A 12283-nucleotide genomic window follows, 5' to 3' on the forward strand; every position below is an offset into this window, starting at 1 on the left:
TTTAGTATTCGTTGAGCTTGCTTCCAGGCGTTGACTGCACTTGCACAGCTTGGGATTTCATAACGAGCGGTCCTGTACCGTCGGCACAAACTGCTAGACCACTAAATCAACCGCTGCGTAGAAGCGCAGGCTTCTCGCACACTCTGAAACCTGAACGCGCCGATCTACGATAGGAGAAGTTCAACAACTCGTGTACTGAAGAGCTTCTGTGGGCCAACGACGCATTGTACATCCATTCGTAGATTGCCAATCAGTACACTGCAGCAATCGCTTCTATCAGCTTGGATGCCAGTTCGTCGTGTGTCGGCAAATCGGGGTTGGCTCGCGTCTGCTGCAGCAGGTACAGCCCCTGTTCGTCCAGTCCCTGAGGCGAGTGTCCTGGCGGCTGCAGTTGATGGGGCAGCACCACGTAGTCGCTGTTGACGTCGCAGATTTCCATCATCGTGTGTGCCACCTGCTTCCAAATCTGCTTCAGTCCTCGTAAGACGCCGGCAATCACGTGAGGGTTGACAACAGCGTGGGCCCGCGTGTCGGGGTGGCGATGGCGCGGGGGTGACGCGAAGAGAATCCGAAGGACGTTGTCGGACGGGTCCTCTTCAGCGGGCTCCACAATTGCCAATACTTCGATCTGTAACATTCAAACAAACATTATGATGAGATACAACAACTAGAGGAATTCATAACAGTCCGCATATAACGCACCGAAAACTGAGATCCTTCAGGCAGCGCGGGAACGAAAAGCTTCATACCAAATTCCAGACGTCGCAGCTTCGAAGGGCGGGGCTTCAAGTCACGAGCCTTCGCCTCCTTGCTCAGGCCGGACGGCGGGCGCTTTTTATCCCGACCCAGCAACAGCGGTTGAGATCCGCCGACGCTTTGAATGAAGCTTCCCTTCTTGTCTCCTCGGCCACTCTCAGTTCCAATGTGTCCTCTCTTCTCTCCTCGACTGCTGTCTGTGCTGTGGCTTGTCGTAGACAACGGAGGTCCTTCACTCCGAGTCTTCACAAGGGCGTAGTACTGGAAATCCTCCACCGTAGCCACTTCAACACCGGGGATTCCGCTCAACTGCATCTGGAATACCTGCTTGCGAATAAACCCATGGGTCCGTTCGCGAGATTGGCCAGGGGCCACAATAGCGCGCCAAGCACTGACGTCTACCTCCATGGTACCGCTGTCTGGGTGGGCAGGGCGGAAGAACGAACACGCATCCGATAGCAAAGCCTCGAAAAACAATGCAGCGGAGACCTTGCTGCCCATGTTCTCCTCCAGCACTTGGGCAAATTCCTCTGGGATGCTTTCGAAGAACGGCGTAGCAGTCGCGGCTGTTATCGGGTTCGGTGATAGGACTCCGCGTGAAGATGTCTGTCCACGACTGAACGGTCTCCACGGTAGCTGGAGAGGCAACGTGCTGAGGCTGTCAGAGGGGGAACCTGAGTCGCTAATGGCAGAAATGAGCCCCTTCATCACTTCGAGAGCGAATGCGCGAGGCAAAAAGGCCAAGTCAGGCTTGACACGCAGATTCTCTCGCATCCCGCGCTCGGAAGACGCGTCCAAATCGCCACTCGCCGCCAAAGCGACAGCGGTATCGGTAGTCGTGGCGCTGCTGGGTGGGTCAGCGCCCAAAAGCGATCCACGTCGCACAACCGGTGGGGAAGCGAATTGCTGCCTCATGTCCTTGTCTTGCAGCAGCTTCATCAGTGTGACGCAACTGCTACGAACACCTTCCAGAGCACCGTGCTCGATCTTTTCCTTGAGCATCGTCTTGCGCGAAAAGACCACGCCTGCTCGCCACCGGATTTGGAGACTTGACTTCGCCCCCGCAGCTTCCGCTTGCTTGTCGGCTGTACGCTTCTCGATCGATGAGAGAATAGTGGTCATAGTCTTGTTCGTCGAGCTGCTCACTATGTTCTGTATATCGTCGCTAATAGCTGGAACATCCTCGACATCGACGAGCACCTCAATAGAGAAGCAGTTGCTGTACGGAACGCTGAGCGTGTAAATCTTGGACCGGAGCGTGGCTTTGTGCGGTTCCTTTCCGTGGTTATCATGGGTATAATCGTCCAGCGAGTCGTCGTCCACCGTACAAGAGTGATATTGCTCAATGCTAACAGCTTTCATACTGTTGGGCATCGCGTTCTTCGAGAAGATTCTGCTGCTGCCTGAAGCCGAAACATTAGGCAGCGCGCTAGCCTCCGGGCGGTAACTGAGAGCGCGCACGAGGCCAAATCGTGGATGTGAGTGCCAGTCGCGAAGTATTTCTTGTGTCCCCTTCTCCCCAGTGGTGTTGGTTTTCCCAGCGGAAGCAGCGGAAGATCCAACCGGAGCAGACTGGACAAGAGTGGCCTTGTCCATCTTACACTTCAACCGCGTAGCACGCGGCACTATCATCTCCAGGAACTCACTCACGCTGGTACCCGGAATGGTTGCTGTCATCAGTTCCGTCATGTCACTCTCGGGCATCTCCAAGAACGGAGCGCCTGCACTTGCGTCCACAGCAGCTTCGAGCCATGGCAAACGAACGTCGCCATGATCCCATCTCGTAAGCATGGGTGCTTGGAAAGCGGTACCCTTGGCCTGGATCACTCCTCCCGTCAAATGAGGCGACGTCTGAGCTCTGGCCAACACCCGAGACGCCGATGACGAGGCCGAGTGGTCCGCTGCCGCCGACATCAGCGCTGTCAAGTCCGAGCCGTATATCAGGCCAATGGCGTGGTCGAACTGCTTGGACAGGAACACGCCACGCTTGCGAGGCGCCCCGTGGCCGCTGCGATCATGGTCACTTGGCGAGTCCTCGTCCACATCGAGGGTGTTGCTGCTGCTGTTACTCCTGCTGGTCGGGACGGCCTGGTGCGCGAAGCTGGTGGAGCCCGGCTTGTTGGCCAGCCACATGCCCTTGCCGAACCTGGCCGAGCACAAGATGAGGTACACCTGCGGACTGCAGGCCCCGACTCCTTTGTCCCCGGGCCGCTGCAGCACGCGGAAGGCCTCCCACGCGTGCAGCTTCTTGCTGGCCGCGATGATTTTCTGCACGATGTTCTGGCCAATGTACCTGTGCGTGGCCGCGGCCCGGAACCCCCAGTGGTGGGTCTTGCCGCGCTCCACGTGGAACAGGCACGACGCGTTGGGCTTGCTCGTGAACATGAGCTTGCGGTGCTGCGTGGCCCGCAGGAAGTAGCCCGTGGCCGGGTCCATGAGGTACACGGGGGCGTCGGCCACGCTGCGGCCGAACACGTGGTCCTTCAGGCTGCCCTTCACCTGCTCGTAGAGCGAGCTGCCGCTTGTGCTGGACGACACGACCTCGGGCCGCTGGCTGCTGAGCCCGAGCGGCCGGCTGAGCGTGGCCCGGCCGTTCTGCGGCCAGCGCTCGCTGAAGGCCTTGAAGAGTTCGGCCCGCGCGGCGGCCAGCGCCTCGGCCGGCGTGAGCTGCTGCGTCTGGGCCTGGCGGCCGATGGCCAGCACGGCGGCCAGCGTCTCCCAGACCTGCGCGAACAGGCCCCAGCCGCGGCCCTCGGTCACGACGGTGATGGACACGAGCGCGGGCAGCAGCGCGAAGAAGGCCAGGGGCACGGCCGGCGTGCTGGCCACGGCGTCGCTGAGCCGCGAGGCCCCGAGCAGCAGCACGCCGCTCGTGCCCAGGGACAGCAGCAGCAGCGGCACCTTGGACGCCATGTTGCGAAACTGAAGAGCTCCGATCTCTTTGACTTGAAATGTGTATGGGCTGTGAGAACGCATACGTTTTGTGACGTCACTCAACTGCGAAACATTATCGATTACGCCCGCGAAGATTGCTCCGTCGATTGCTCCAACGATTGTCGTTCGAGACCGCGTTGCTTCACGTGGTCAGGAGCATCGAGAGCCTTGATGCTCGCTCTTTTCACGAGGTCTTGGCAAGGTGTTGTCAGGTACCAATTCAAATTGCATTGCTGCAACTGCGAGGCAGGCAGTAAAACCGAAGTGAACGCTAATAACAAGGCGGCTGGGGGTTCGCTCCCTGGTTTGGGCAACGCGACTGAAAGTGCAGGTGAGCTTCGCCATGACGTTGGGCGTGGCATGGAGTCGCGCTGTTGTAGTAGTAGAGGCTAGCACTGTAAGAACTGCGTGTTGTTTTGCGTTGCGGGCCAAGGCCACTTCGACGGAGCACGAACTACACATTTTGTTGGATTGAATACACGGCAAATACTGCCGTGGGTATACAAATCCTTACCACCGATATGGCAGATTTTCAAGTCGCATACCGATAGTAACGATTTTTACCACCCTAGAACACGAGCAGCGAGCTTCGACGCAACCTGTGTCAGACGATGGTCTTGATTTTAGCTATTGTGCATCGCAATTTTTCGGTCTTGACGCGCTACGAGTGACGTTGAGCTCCTGCTTCGCAGCGAATGGATGTAGATACTTAGTACATGAACATGTTGTGCTCGACCCGTACGTATCGTTGGATAACTGAGCAATCCAACGACCTATAATCGCTCCTGTCCATTTTGCTGGCGATGGTGTGCACTCAATCAACCGGCCAACTTCAACAACGGGTACTGTTGCGAAAGTGTAGCCATCCGGCTTCAACTTCAGGACATTAATCCAATCGCTTCAAGTTATGAACGTTTGGCCCCTTGTATCGATACTGTAGCGACGGCAAGGCAAAAACCCGTTGGACTTGGTCCGATTTGCATCACGTTGAAGTGCTCTGCGGCACCACCGCTTTCAGCGACATGGCAAAGCCGAAGCTCACGACGAACCTATTTTCTTGTCGGCTGTCGCACCAATTCGCAGAGTGGCTGCAGCTTACCTTAACGAGGCCGTACTGCGGTGTCGGGCGGTTGTATACACCACCCTAGCAACGTTATCGGCGCATCGTTGGTCATCCTCATTCTCGAAAAACACAGCTACCCAGCAAGTCCACTCCAAAGCAACTCGCTATGAACATCCAAGCTCTTCTCCTGGTCGCGGCTTCCATGACCGCTCGCGCCTCCGCCGAGTTCACCGTCACCTCCGGAACCACCGAAGCCGCCACCTCCACCTCGGAGAACGCGGCCTTCGTCAAGCAGTGGACGCTGAACGCGGCCAACTCCGCCGACACCATCGACTCCATCGACCTGGACCTTGCCGGTCGCGTGTACGTGAGCTATGTGAGTGGCCTGCCGAGCGGCGTGCTCGGCTACGTGAACGTGACAGGCGACTCGCAGACGGTGGTCGACGCAGTGACGGTGAGCAACGACGACGACAACGACAATGACAATGACGACAATGACACGAACGACACGGACGGAGAGCTCAACGTCCGCATCGGCAGCAGCACGACCGCCGCTACGACGCTCAGCGGCTACCTGCTCACGGAGATCTTCTTGGCGTCCACCGGTGTCGTCACGGACGTCAAGAGCCAGCGGTCGGCCCAGGTGGTCGTCGAGGACGGCGTGCTGGTGTCGAGCAGCACCACCGCGGAGCTGCAGGTCGAGGCGAGCGGCTCCAGCGCCGTGTACGTGTCGGCGGCCAACACCGACGTGAGCGTGCGTCAGCTGCAGCTGGAGGCGGCCGGCACCTCGAAGATCGAGTTCCATGTCAAGAGCGTGTCGGTGACCGAGCTCGAGCTGGAGACGCAGGGCACCGGCACTATCTGCACCAGCGCGGAGACGGTCACGGCCACCAACTACCAGGGCACGGACGCCAGCCGCATCTCGATGCCCAACACATCCAGCAAGTACGACTCCACGGGCTCGTTCGCGTGTGACGTGTCCAGCGTCCCTGCGCGCGAGCCTTCATGCGTGTCGAGCGCCTGTGCTTCGTCGTCGACTTCGGGCACGACGGTGGGCACGGCCGGCAGTGGCACGTCGACGTCCGCCACGGTGACTTCGGCTCCTACGACGACCACGGACGATGACGACAATGCCAGTGATGACACCAACGCGTCCTCCACCCCTCGCCTCGCTGCGCTGGCGGCCGCTACGATCGGTGTGGTTGCTGCCAGTCTGCTGTAGACAGCAAATGATATAAGCATGAAGAAGAGCAGCGCTACATTTATGCGTAAGGGTTCTTTAGCGACATGGCTTCCCACTCATAAGCTTGCACTTTTCGAGCGGAAATGCTCTTCGCAAGGTTCACACTTGCAGAATTACTTCTGAACACAGTTGGAGATAACGAGTTGGTACCGATGCAGGATTCAACAGCACCTTTCTTGAATTCTTAGATTCGACTCTATGAATCTTTCTATGAATCTTCATGAATCTTCTATAGTATCGGATACAGATATTTAAATTATGTATAATATATTAATAATACGTGTACTTATCTTATCTTCGGCTGCTTGCACAAGAGAAACCTAAATGGAAAGCCCTCAAGCGGGCAATTGTCGCCGCACTGCCGGCGAAGAAGGACCCAACGTATGCGGACACCACCTTATGCCGTCGACTAGCAAAGCTGAGCCTAGCGACAGCATAGTGTGGCAACGCGAAAACGTAATACATTACATTACATTATCTTATTATGGATAGTCTCTCTACTTCTTCACGCTGACCAATTTTTCGTGTCAGAATACCCGCGCGCCGAGCTTGCACGACAAAAATGCGGAGTCATCCAGACTCTTAGTTCAAAAGCAAGAGGGCTTCCCCTCCTGTCTGGGAACCTTACAGCCTGTACCATCGCCATCGCCGATGGCGAATTGCCGATGGCCCAACGGCAATTCGCCAGTCCAAGGTGAACCTATTCGACCTCAATTCATTTACAGCATCATGTTGCTCAACCATGTGTGTAATCAGGTGGCTCGCAGCTACGGTTTTAATCGCGATTTGAAGTTGGTTTGACTTCGAGTTCAAATAGCAGTGGTGGATGCCGCTATAGATACACTAGTAATGTACAGCTGCCATCCTAAGGTTTAGCCGTACGGAGACTGCAATGCATGCGGACGAGCATGCCTGTCTTCCGGCCTTTGGTGGCTACACGTACGAGTCGTAGCCTATGACTGCTTCAACGAGGGCTGACCGGCTCTCGAGCAGCACATCTTGTGCAAACAGCAACCAAAGCATGACCTGGTCTTGTAGCCAGCAGCAAAGCCAGGTTTCCGCTCCTACCTGCACAGCTCAAGACCAATCCTGGCAGCTCCATGCAGCGCACTAGGGCAAACCAATGCTCCAGCAGTACATGTAGAGCAGTGTACGTGAAAATCTCATTGCTGGGTCAGCTTCATTCTTGAATCCGCGGCCTACCCGACAAGTCAAGTCACTCCTCCACCGTCCAGCCCCGACAACATGAAAGTGAGCAGCTTCCACGCTCTTCTCCTCGCCGCGGCCTGCTTGAGCGCTCAAGCCACCGCCGACTTCAAGGTCACCCCCGGTGCTACCATCAAGGCGGCTACCTCGAAGAACGTCAACTTTGTCAAGCAATGGACCCTGAAGGCCAGCGCCACCACCAAAACGATCGACTCGATTGACCTGAGCCTCGCCGGCAACGCTTACATCAGCTACGTGAGCAATCTCCCCACCGGCGTGATTGGCTACGTGAACGTGTCGGGCGACTCGCGCGCTGTCGTCAACGCTGTGACTGTGAGCAAGGATGTCGACAACGACCTGGACAACGACAATGACCTCGACGATTTGTTCGACAGCGACAACGACAAGGGAGGAGAGCTCAACGTTTGGCTCGGCAACAAGGCCACGAGCGGCTACCTGCTTACCGAGATCTTTTTGGCCTCCCCGGACGCCGTGACGGACGTCAAGAGCCAGCGTTCGGCCAGCGTCGTTATTGAGGACGGTGTGCTCGTGACGGAAGGCAAGCGCGCGAAGCTGCAGATTGACGCGACCGGCTCGAGTGCCGTGTACGTCTCGGCCCCTGAGACCGCTGTGAACGTGCGCCAGCTAAGCTTGGAGACGACGGGCTCCGCTAAGATTGAGTACAGCGTTGAGAGCATCAACGCTCGCTCTGAGTTCCAGTTGGACGCGCAGGGCTCTTCGAGCATTACTGTGCTGTCCTCGGCCGTGAAGACCCGTCAGCTTGAGCTGGACGCCGTGAAATCGAGCAAGATCTGCATTAACGCGGCAGAAGTGGGGGCGACGTGGCGCGACATCCAGGGAAAGAACAAGATCTCCATGTCCCCCGACGCGGCCAAGAAGCACGGTACTACGGGCACCTTCGCCTGCAAGGAATCCAAGCTCCCGGTGCGCCAGGCGGCTCTGATTACGGGCCCGACCTCCGTTGATATCGACGACCTCGACGATGACCTTGACAACGACCTGAACGATTCCACCGAGGACTAAGTTCTTTGCCAAGTTCGCAGTCTGATTTAGCTCGCATCACTTCACATTGAGCGAAATTGCTTCAAGACTCGTAGCCATTTAAAACAATATGATTACCTTTTGTGATGATGTTGATTTTCTTTGGCCGAACTATTATAATTGAACTCTTTCGTTAGGGTTAGCTTGCCAACAAAATCGTGCTTTATGCGGAAGTACATGCGCATGTGGCGAATCCGATTATTGGGGAGATCGCTCATTGCTTGCTTATGACTGTCTTTCAATAGAATACAATTGCAACCACAGAATGCGAAGGATACACACCCCTCAAAACACACCCGGACTTAACTAGTAAAAGCAATGATTCTTCATGACATGCTTCATGACACGAAGTGCAACATATATTGTTTGGGCTGGGAATGGGTTCTTGCATTGTACTTCTCGACGTAAGGGACCTTGAAGATGCCACCGATATGATGTCGAACCTTGATTGCCAGCTCGATAAGCCCTAAGGGCTTGGTCGGGGATGATCGTCTCAGTCTCGCTCGTCTCCGGTAAGCCTACCCCTAAGGTGAACCGAGCCGATGTGGTCGGTTGGCTGGAGACCGTCTTAGTTTTGGTGTGTCAAGCTGCTCGACTCAGCACCATCATACTCGAGAACTCGCAGCCATGGAAGGCACCCTTACTACTCCACCTGTGGGCGGCGCTGAAGCTGAAGACGCTGCTGAGAGAAGCGTAAGCGGCACGGACACCAACGGGAGTGGCGTCGAGAGGGCACCCCCGCATGGTGGAGGCCGTGGTGGTCGCGGGGCAGGTCGCGGTGGTCGTGGAGGACGAGGAGCTTCGACCAGGCCAGCTGCATCATGGAGCGATGATGATATGAGCGCGTTCTTTCGCCTCCGTTACGCAGAGTTAGCTGACAACTTCAAGAACACGAAGGACACCAAGCGCATCAAATATGCGTCGGCCGTCTTAGCATCAACACTCTCTGTTAACCAGAGCAAAGTGTTCACTGACCAGCAGTGTCAACCTGAGATTCTGTCGAAACCACTCGTCGTAGACCGCGTCGTAAAGCATAGCCTCAAACTCTAGCGGTGTCAGGGTAAGGATGTTCTGCTTCAGGTTCGAAATTGCCCACACAGCGGTGTGGAGCGCCGTCGCGAGAGCCCCCGTGGCCGCAGCAACTGCAGCAACGATGCTTTCGCTCTGCACCATCGAAACGCAGTGAAGACGCTCGTCTCCAAAGTGAGACTGGTGATTTAGTCGTCTCAGATTGGTCAGTCTGGAGACACAAAATATCATAAACACCATACGATCCCTGACAAGGATCCAGCTCAGCACCATGACAGAGACGGCTTATCGGCGCATCCTGTCAGTCAGTTGCAACTTGTCGTTAGGTCTAGGTTTAAGTGTCTCACCTCCCGAAAGCTCCTTCCCCTCCCCGCTCCCCATTCAAGAACTCGGCTGGGTGGACGGCCTTCAGCGAGGCGTGGAGATCGTCGTCAGTGGCCCGCTGCCTGCGGAGCCGGAGTGTCGTCGGTGGCTGCAGCGCGGGTGGGGCGCGTCGTCGTTGGACTGCAGCGCGCGGCCTGTGAGGCGGGGGTGTCGTCGGTGGCTGCAGCGCGGGCGGAGCGCGTCGTCGGCGGACTGCTGCGCGTGGACAGCAGGGCAGAAGTATCGTCGGTGGCATGTTGCGCGCGGCTGGCGCGACCAGCGCCTGGAGTTGGACTGGAGTGCGGCGTCAGTTGCCTGCTGCTCGTAGACGACGCTGCTGCCTGCCCGGACGACTGCCTGCATCACGCGATGAGCGTCATGTTGGTTGCTGCAGGATCGAGACACCATCTCGTAAGTGCAATAAGGTAATAGCTGTTGTGGACGCTTTACTCCGGGGTGTTATCTCTTCGTCGTTAACATGATGCGTTCTGTATGTGTGGTTTAGTCTGTTACTGTGTAGATAATGGCAAGCATAATGGATATGTGAGCGCTGCAAACGTGTGTTATTATCATTGCTACCTACAGACGCTGGAGAGCGTGGCCAATACTTTGTAGGCGCCCAGCGTTTTGAACTCGCTTCCTGTTTACAAGGATTTCCTCGCCAGACTCGTCCACAACGCTGCAGGACTGCTGGGCAGACAGTAAGTGACAGCAGTACCCCATTTTGAAGTGGTATTTGCAGGGACAGTATGCCGCCCGAAGATGGACCGGCCAGCCAGTGCGAGGCTGGCCCTCGACCTCCATGCGCGCGTAGTGGACGCCGAACTGGGCGGAAATCGCCATGTCCTCTCTCGCACGGTTGAGCTCCGGGACGAACGTCCTCACGGGATGCAGTGCACGCACGTGTACCAGTTCTGGGTCGGCGTCACCAAGGAGAAAGTCGATGCTGGATCTGGTGACTACGTTTTCGGTTAGTAGGCCACGGCGACGAAGCCTACGTGTGCGGGTCTGGAGCGTCGTTGCGCAGGCAGGCGCGAGCGCGAATCGAGGCAACGCCATGGAGCAGTGGCCGCAACATGCGAGTAGCTGTGCAAGCAGCAATCCCATTTTCAGCTCGCGGTGATGCGTGTAGTCACGCTTCAGCGCCCGGTTGAAATGCTCAACCGGGTTGTTGGTGGTGGCGTACACAGGCGGGGTAAGAAAGCACTGCCAGTTCGCGAAGTTACTGGGACTTCATGTACGTGGCGAAGGCGGCGAGGTCTGCGTGCCCAGCCCACTCCTTAAGCATGGTCGCCTTCTGGTCCACGTACTCGCTCTTGCTCTGCGCGAAGTGCAAGTCGTAGACGCCCTTGTACACTGATGTAGAGAGCTCCGAGCTCAATCCGCGAGTCCTCTCGCGCAGCTTTGCCACTACGTGGTAGAAGCACATGAGGTACGTAAATGAGCAGTCGGCGAAGACACTGCGGAAGGCTTTGTGTTGTGCCTTGTCTGCGTCTCCAAGAACGAATTTCACCTGCCACTCGGCGCCGTTGACCCGAGCATACACGCGGCGCAACGCAACGAGCGCGGCTTCAATGTGCTCGTACTGGAGCTGCGACGTGATGAAGAGCACCACCAGGTGGAAGGCTCTGGTGGCGTCGGTGATGCCGCAGACAAGCACCGGGTAACCGACGCTGTTCAGTTTGAACGTAGCGTCAAGGTGCAGCACAAAGGTGCTCGCGTCCCGCGCGGCGTTGCGCAGGAGTGCCTTGGTGGTCATGCCGACCAAGAACGGCCGAGCATCTGAGCCGTTTCCAATCTCGGGGAGACCAGAGGTATCGTACGCATTAGTGAACGTAAAGGCGTCGTGGTCGCCTTCTCGTCCACTAAATGCGGAGGCCCGCACGGCCTCCACAATCGCCTTGCGCTTGTCGTTGCCGCCCAGCCGCGTTCGACGAAAGTGGTGCACAATGTTTTGCACTGAGCGCAGGCTGGGTAGCGCGGCAGGACGGAGACCAAACTTGCGTCCCAAAGAGTGTCGGATGCGTAGCGGCATCAGGTTTTCACGGGCCATCTCCTTGATGAAGTCGCGCTGCTGCGGCGTGATGCACGACTTGGACGGCGTTCGAGCGCGCGAATGGTGCTCGCCCAGCTCGTGCATGTCGACGACGTCGGTCTCCTGGCAGACGTGCAGCTTCAGCCGCCACGGGCAGCCCAGGTAGGGAACTGCGTCCGTGCAGTGCTTGCAGGCACAGCGCAGCACCTTGTAGCGCATAGAGTGCGGAGTGCCGCTGCTGCAAGCCGCGCACGACATTAGCTGGCTCTTGACAGTCTTCCACGTTTTCATTCCTTGGAGAAGGAGAGCGGCGTCTTCGGCCGAAACACCGCTGCAGAGCAGGTTCCAGGCGTACGGGCGGGGCATTGGCGAGAAGCGAGTGGGGGGTTCTAGGCGAGAAGGTACTTGCTTGAAAGTAGAGAGAGTTTGAAGCAGCAAGGTCTCGGACGAGCACGACCAGTGAAGTTGTACTTTAGGCCACGGAGTGCGTGATGTGGTTGGTTGAAATCCTTAAAATAGAGGTATACGATTGGATGAATACTTTCGGTTGTGTTGGTGCGCACTAAGGGATGATTGCTTATAAATTCTTGTG

General features: G+C 57.0%; 5 protein-coding genes across 5 annotated transcripts; 2 read left to right on the top strand and 3 right to left on the bottom strand.

The window, feature by feature from the left end:
- Positions 1-218: 218 nt before the first annotated feature.
- On the bottom strand, positions 219-3669 carry PHYSODRAFT_549525 (hypothetical protein; the record flags this gene model as incomplete). The annotated part of the gene is made up of 3 exons (XM_009537025.1): positions 219-628; positions 703-1506; positions 1645-3669. The coding sequence occupies 3 exons, from the start codon at positions 3667-3669 to the stop codon at positions 251-253; spliced, it is 3207 nt and encodes a 1068-aa protein (XP_009535320.1). The 3' UTR covers positions 219-250.
- Positions 3670-4919: 1250 nt separating this feature from the next.
- PHYSODRAFT_524975 (hypothetical protein) lies at positions 4920-5975 on the top strand (the record flags this gene model as incomplete). Its single annotated transcript, XM_009537026.1, has 2 exons — positions 4920-5785; positions 5891-5975. The coding sequence occupies 2 exons, from the start codon at positions 4920-4922 to the stop codon at positions 5973-5975; spliced, it is 951 nt and encodes a 316-aa protein (XP_009535321.1).
- Positions 5976-7241: 1266 nt separating this feature from the next.
- On the top strand, positions 7242-8246 carry PHYSODRAFT_339117 (hypothetical protein; the record flags this gene model as incomplete). Its single annotated transcript, XM_009537027.1, has 1 exon — positions 7242-8246. The coding sequence occupies one exon, from the start codon at positions 7242-7244 to the stop codon at positions 8244-8246; it is 1005 nt and encodes a 334-aa protein (XP_009535322.1).
- A 1989-nt stretch (positions 8247-10235) lies between these two features.
- Positions 10236-10763, bottom strand: PHYSODRAFT_524620 (hypothetical protein; the record flags this gene model as incomplete). The annotated part of the gene is made up of 1 exon (XM_009537028.1): positions 10236-10763. The coding sequence occupies one exon, from the start codon at positions 10761-10763 to the stop codon at positions 10236-10238; it is 528 nt and encodes a 175-aa protein (XP_009535323.1).
- A 115-nt stretch (positions 10764-10878) lies between these two features.
- On the bottom strand, positions 10879-12057 carry PHYSODRAFT_256819 (hypothetical protein; the record flags this gene model as incomplete). The annotated part of the gene is made up of 1 exon (XM_009537029.1): positions 10879-12057. One exon carries the CDS (start codon positions 12055-12057, stop codon positions 10879-10881), a length of 1179 nt encoding a protein of 392 aa, XP_009535324.1.
- Between the last annotated feature and the right edge of the window lie 226 nt (positions 12058-12283).

Source organism: Phytophthora sojae (assembly GCF_000149755.1).
Source record: "Phytophthora sojae unplaced genomic scaffold PHYSOscaffold_10, whole genome shotgun sequence".
NCBI classification, from domain to species: domain Eukaryota; phylum Oomycota; class Peronosporomycetes; order Peronosporales; family Peronosporaceae; genus Phytophthora; species Phytophthora sojae.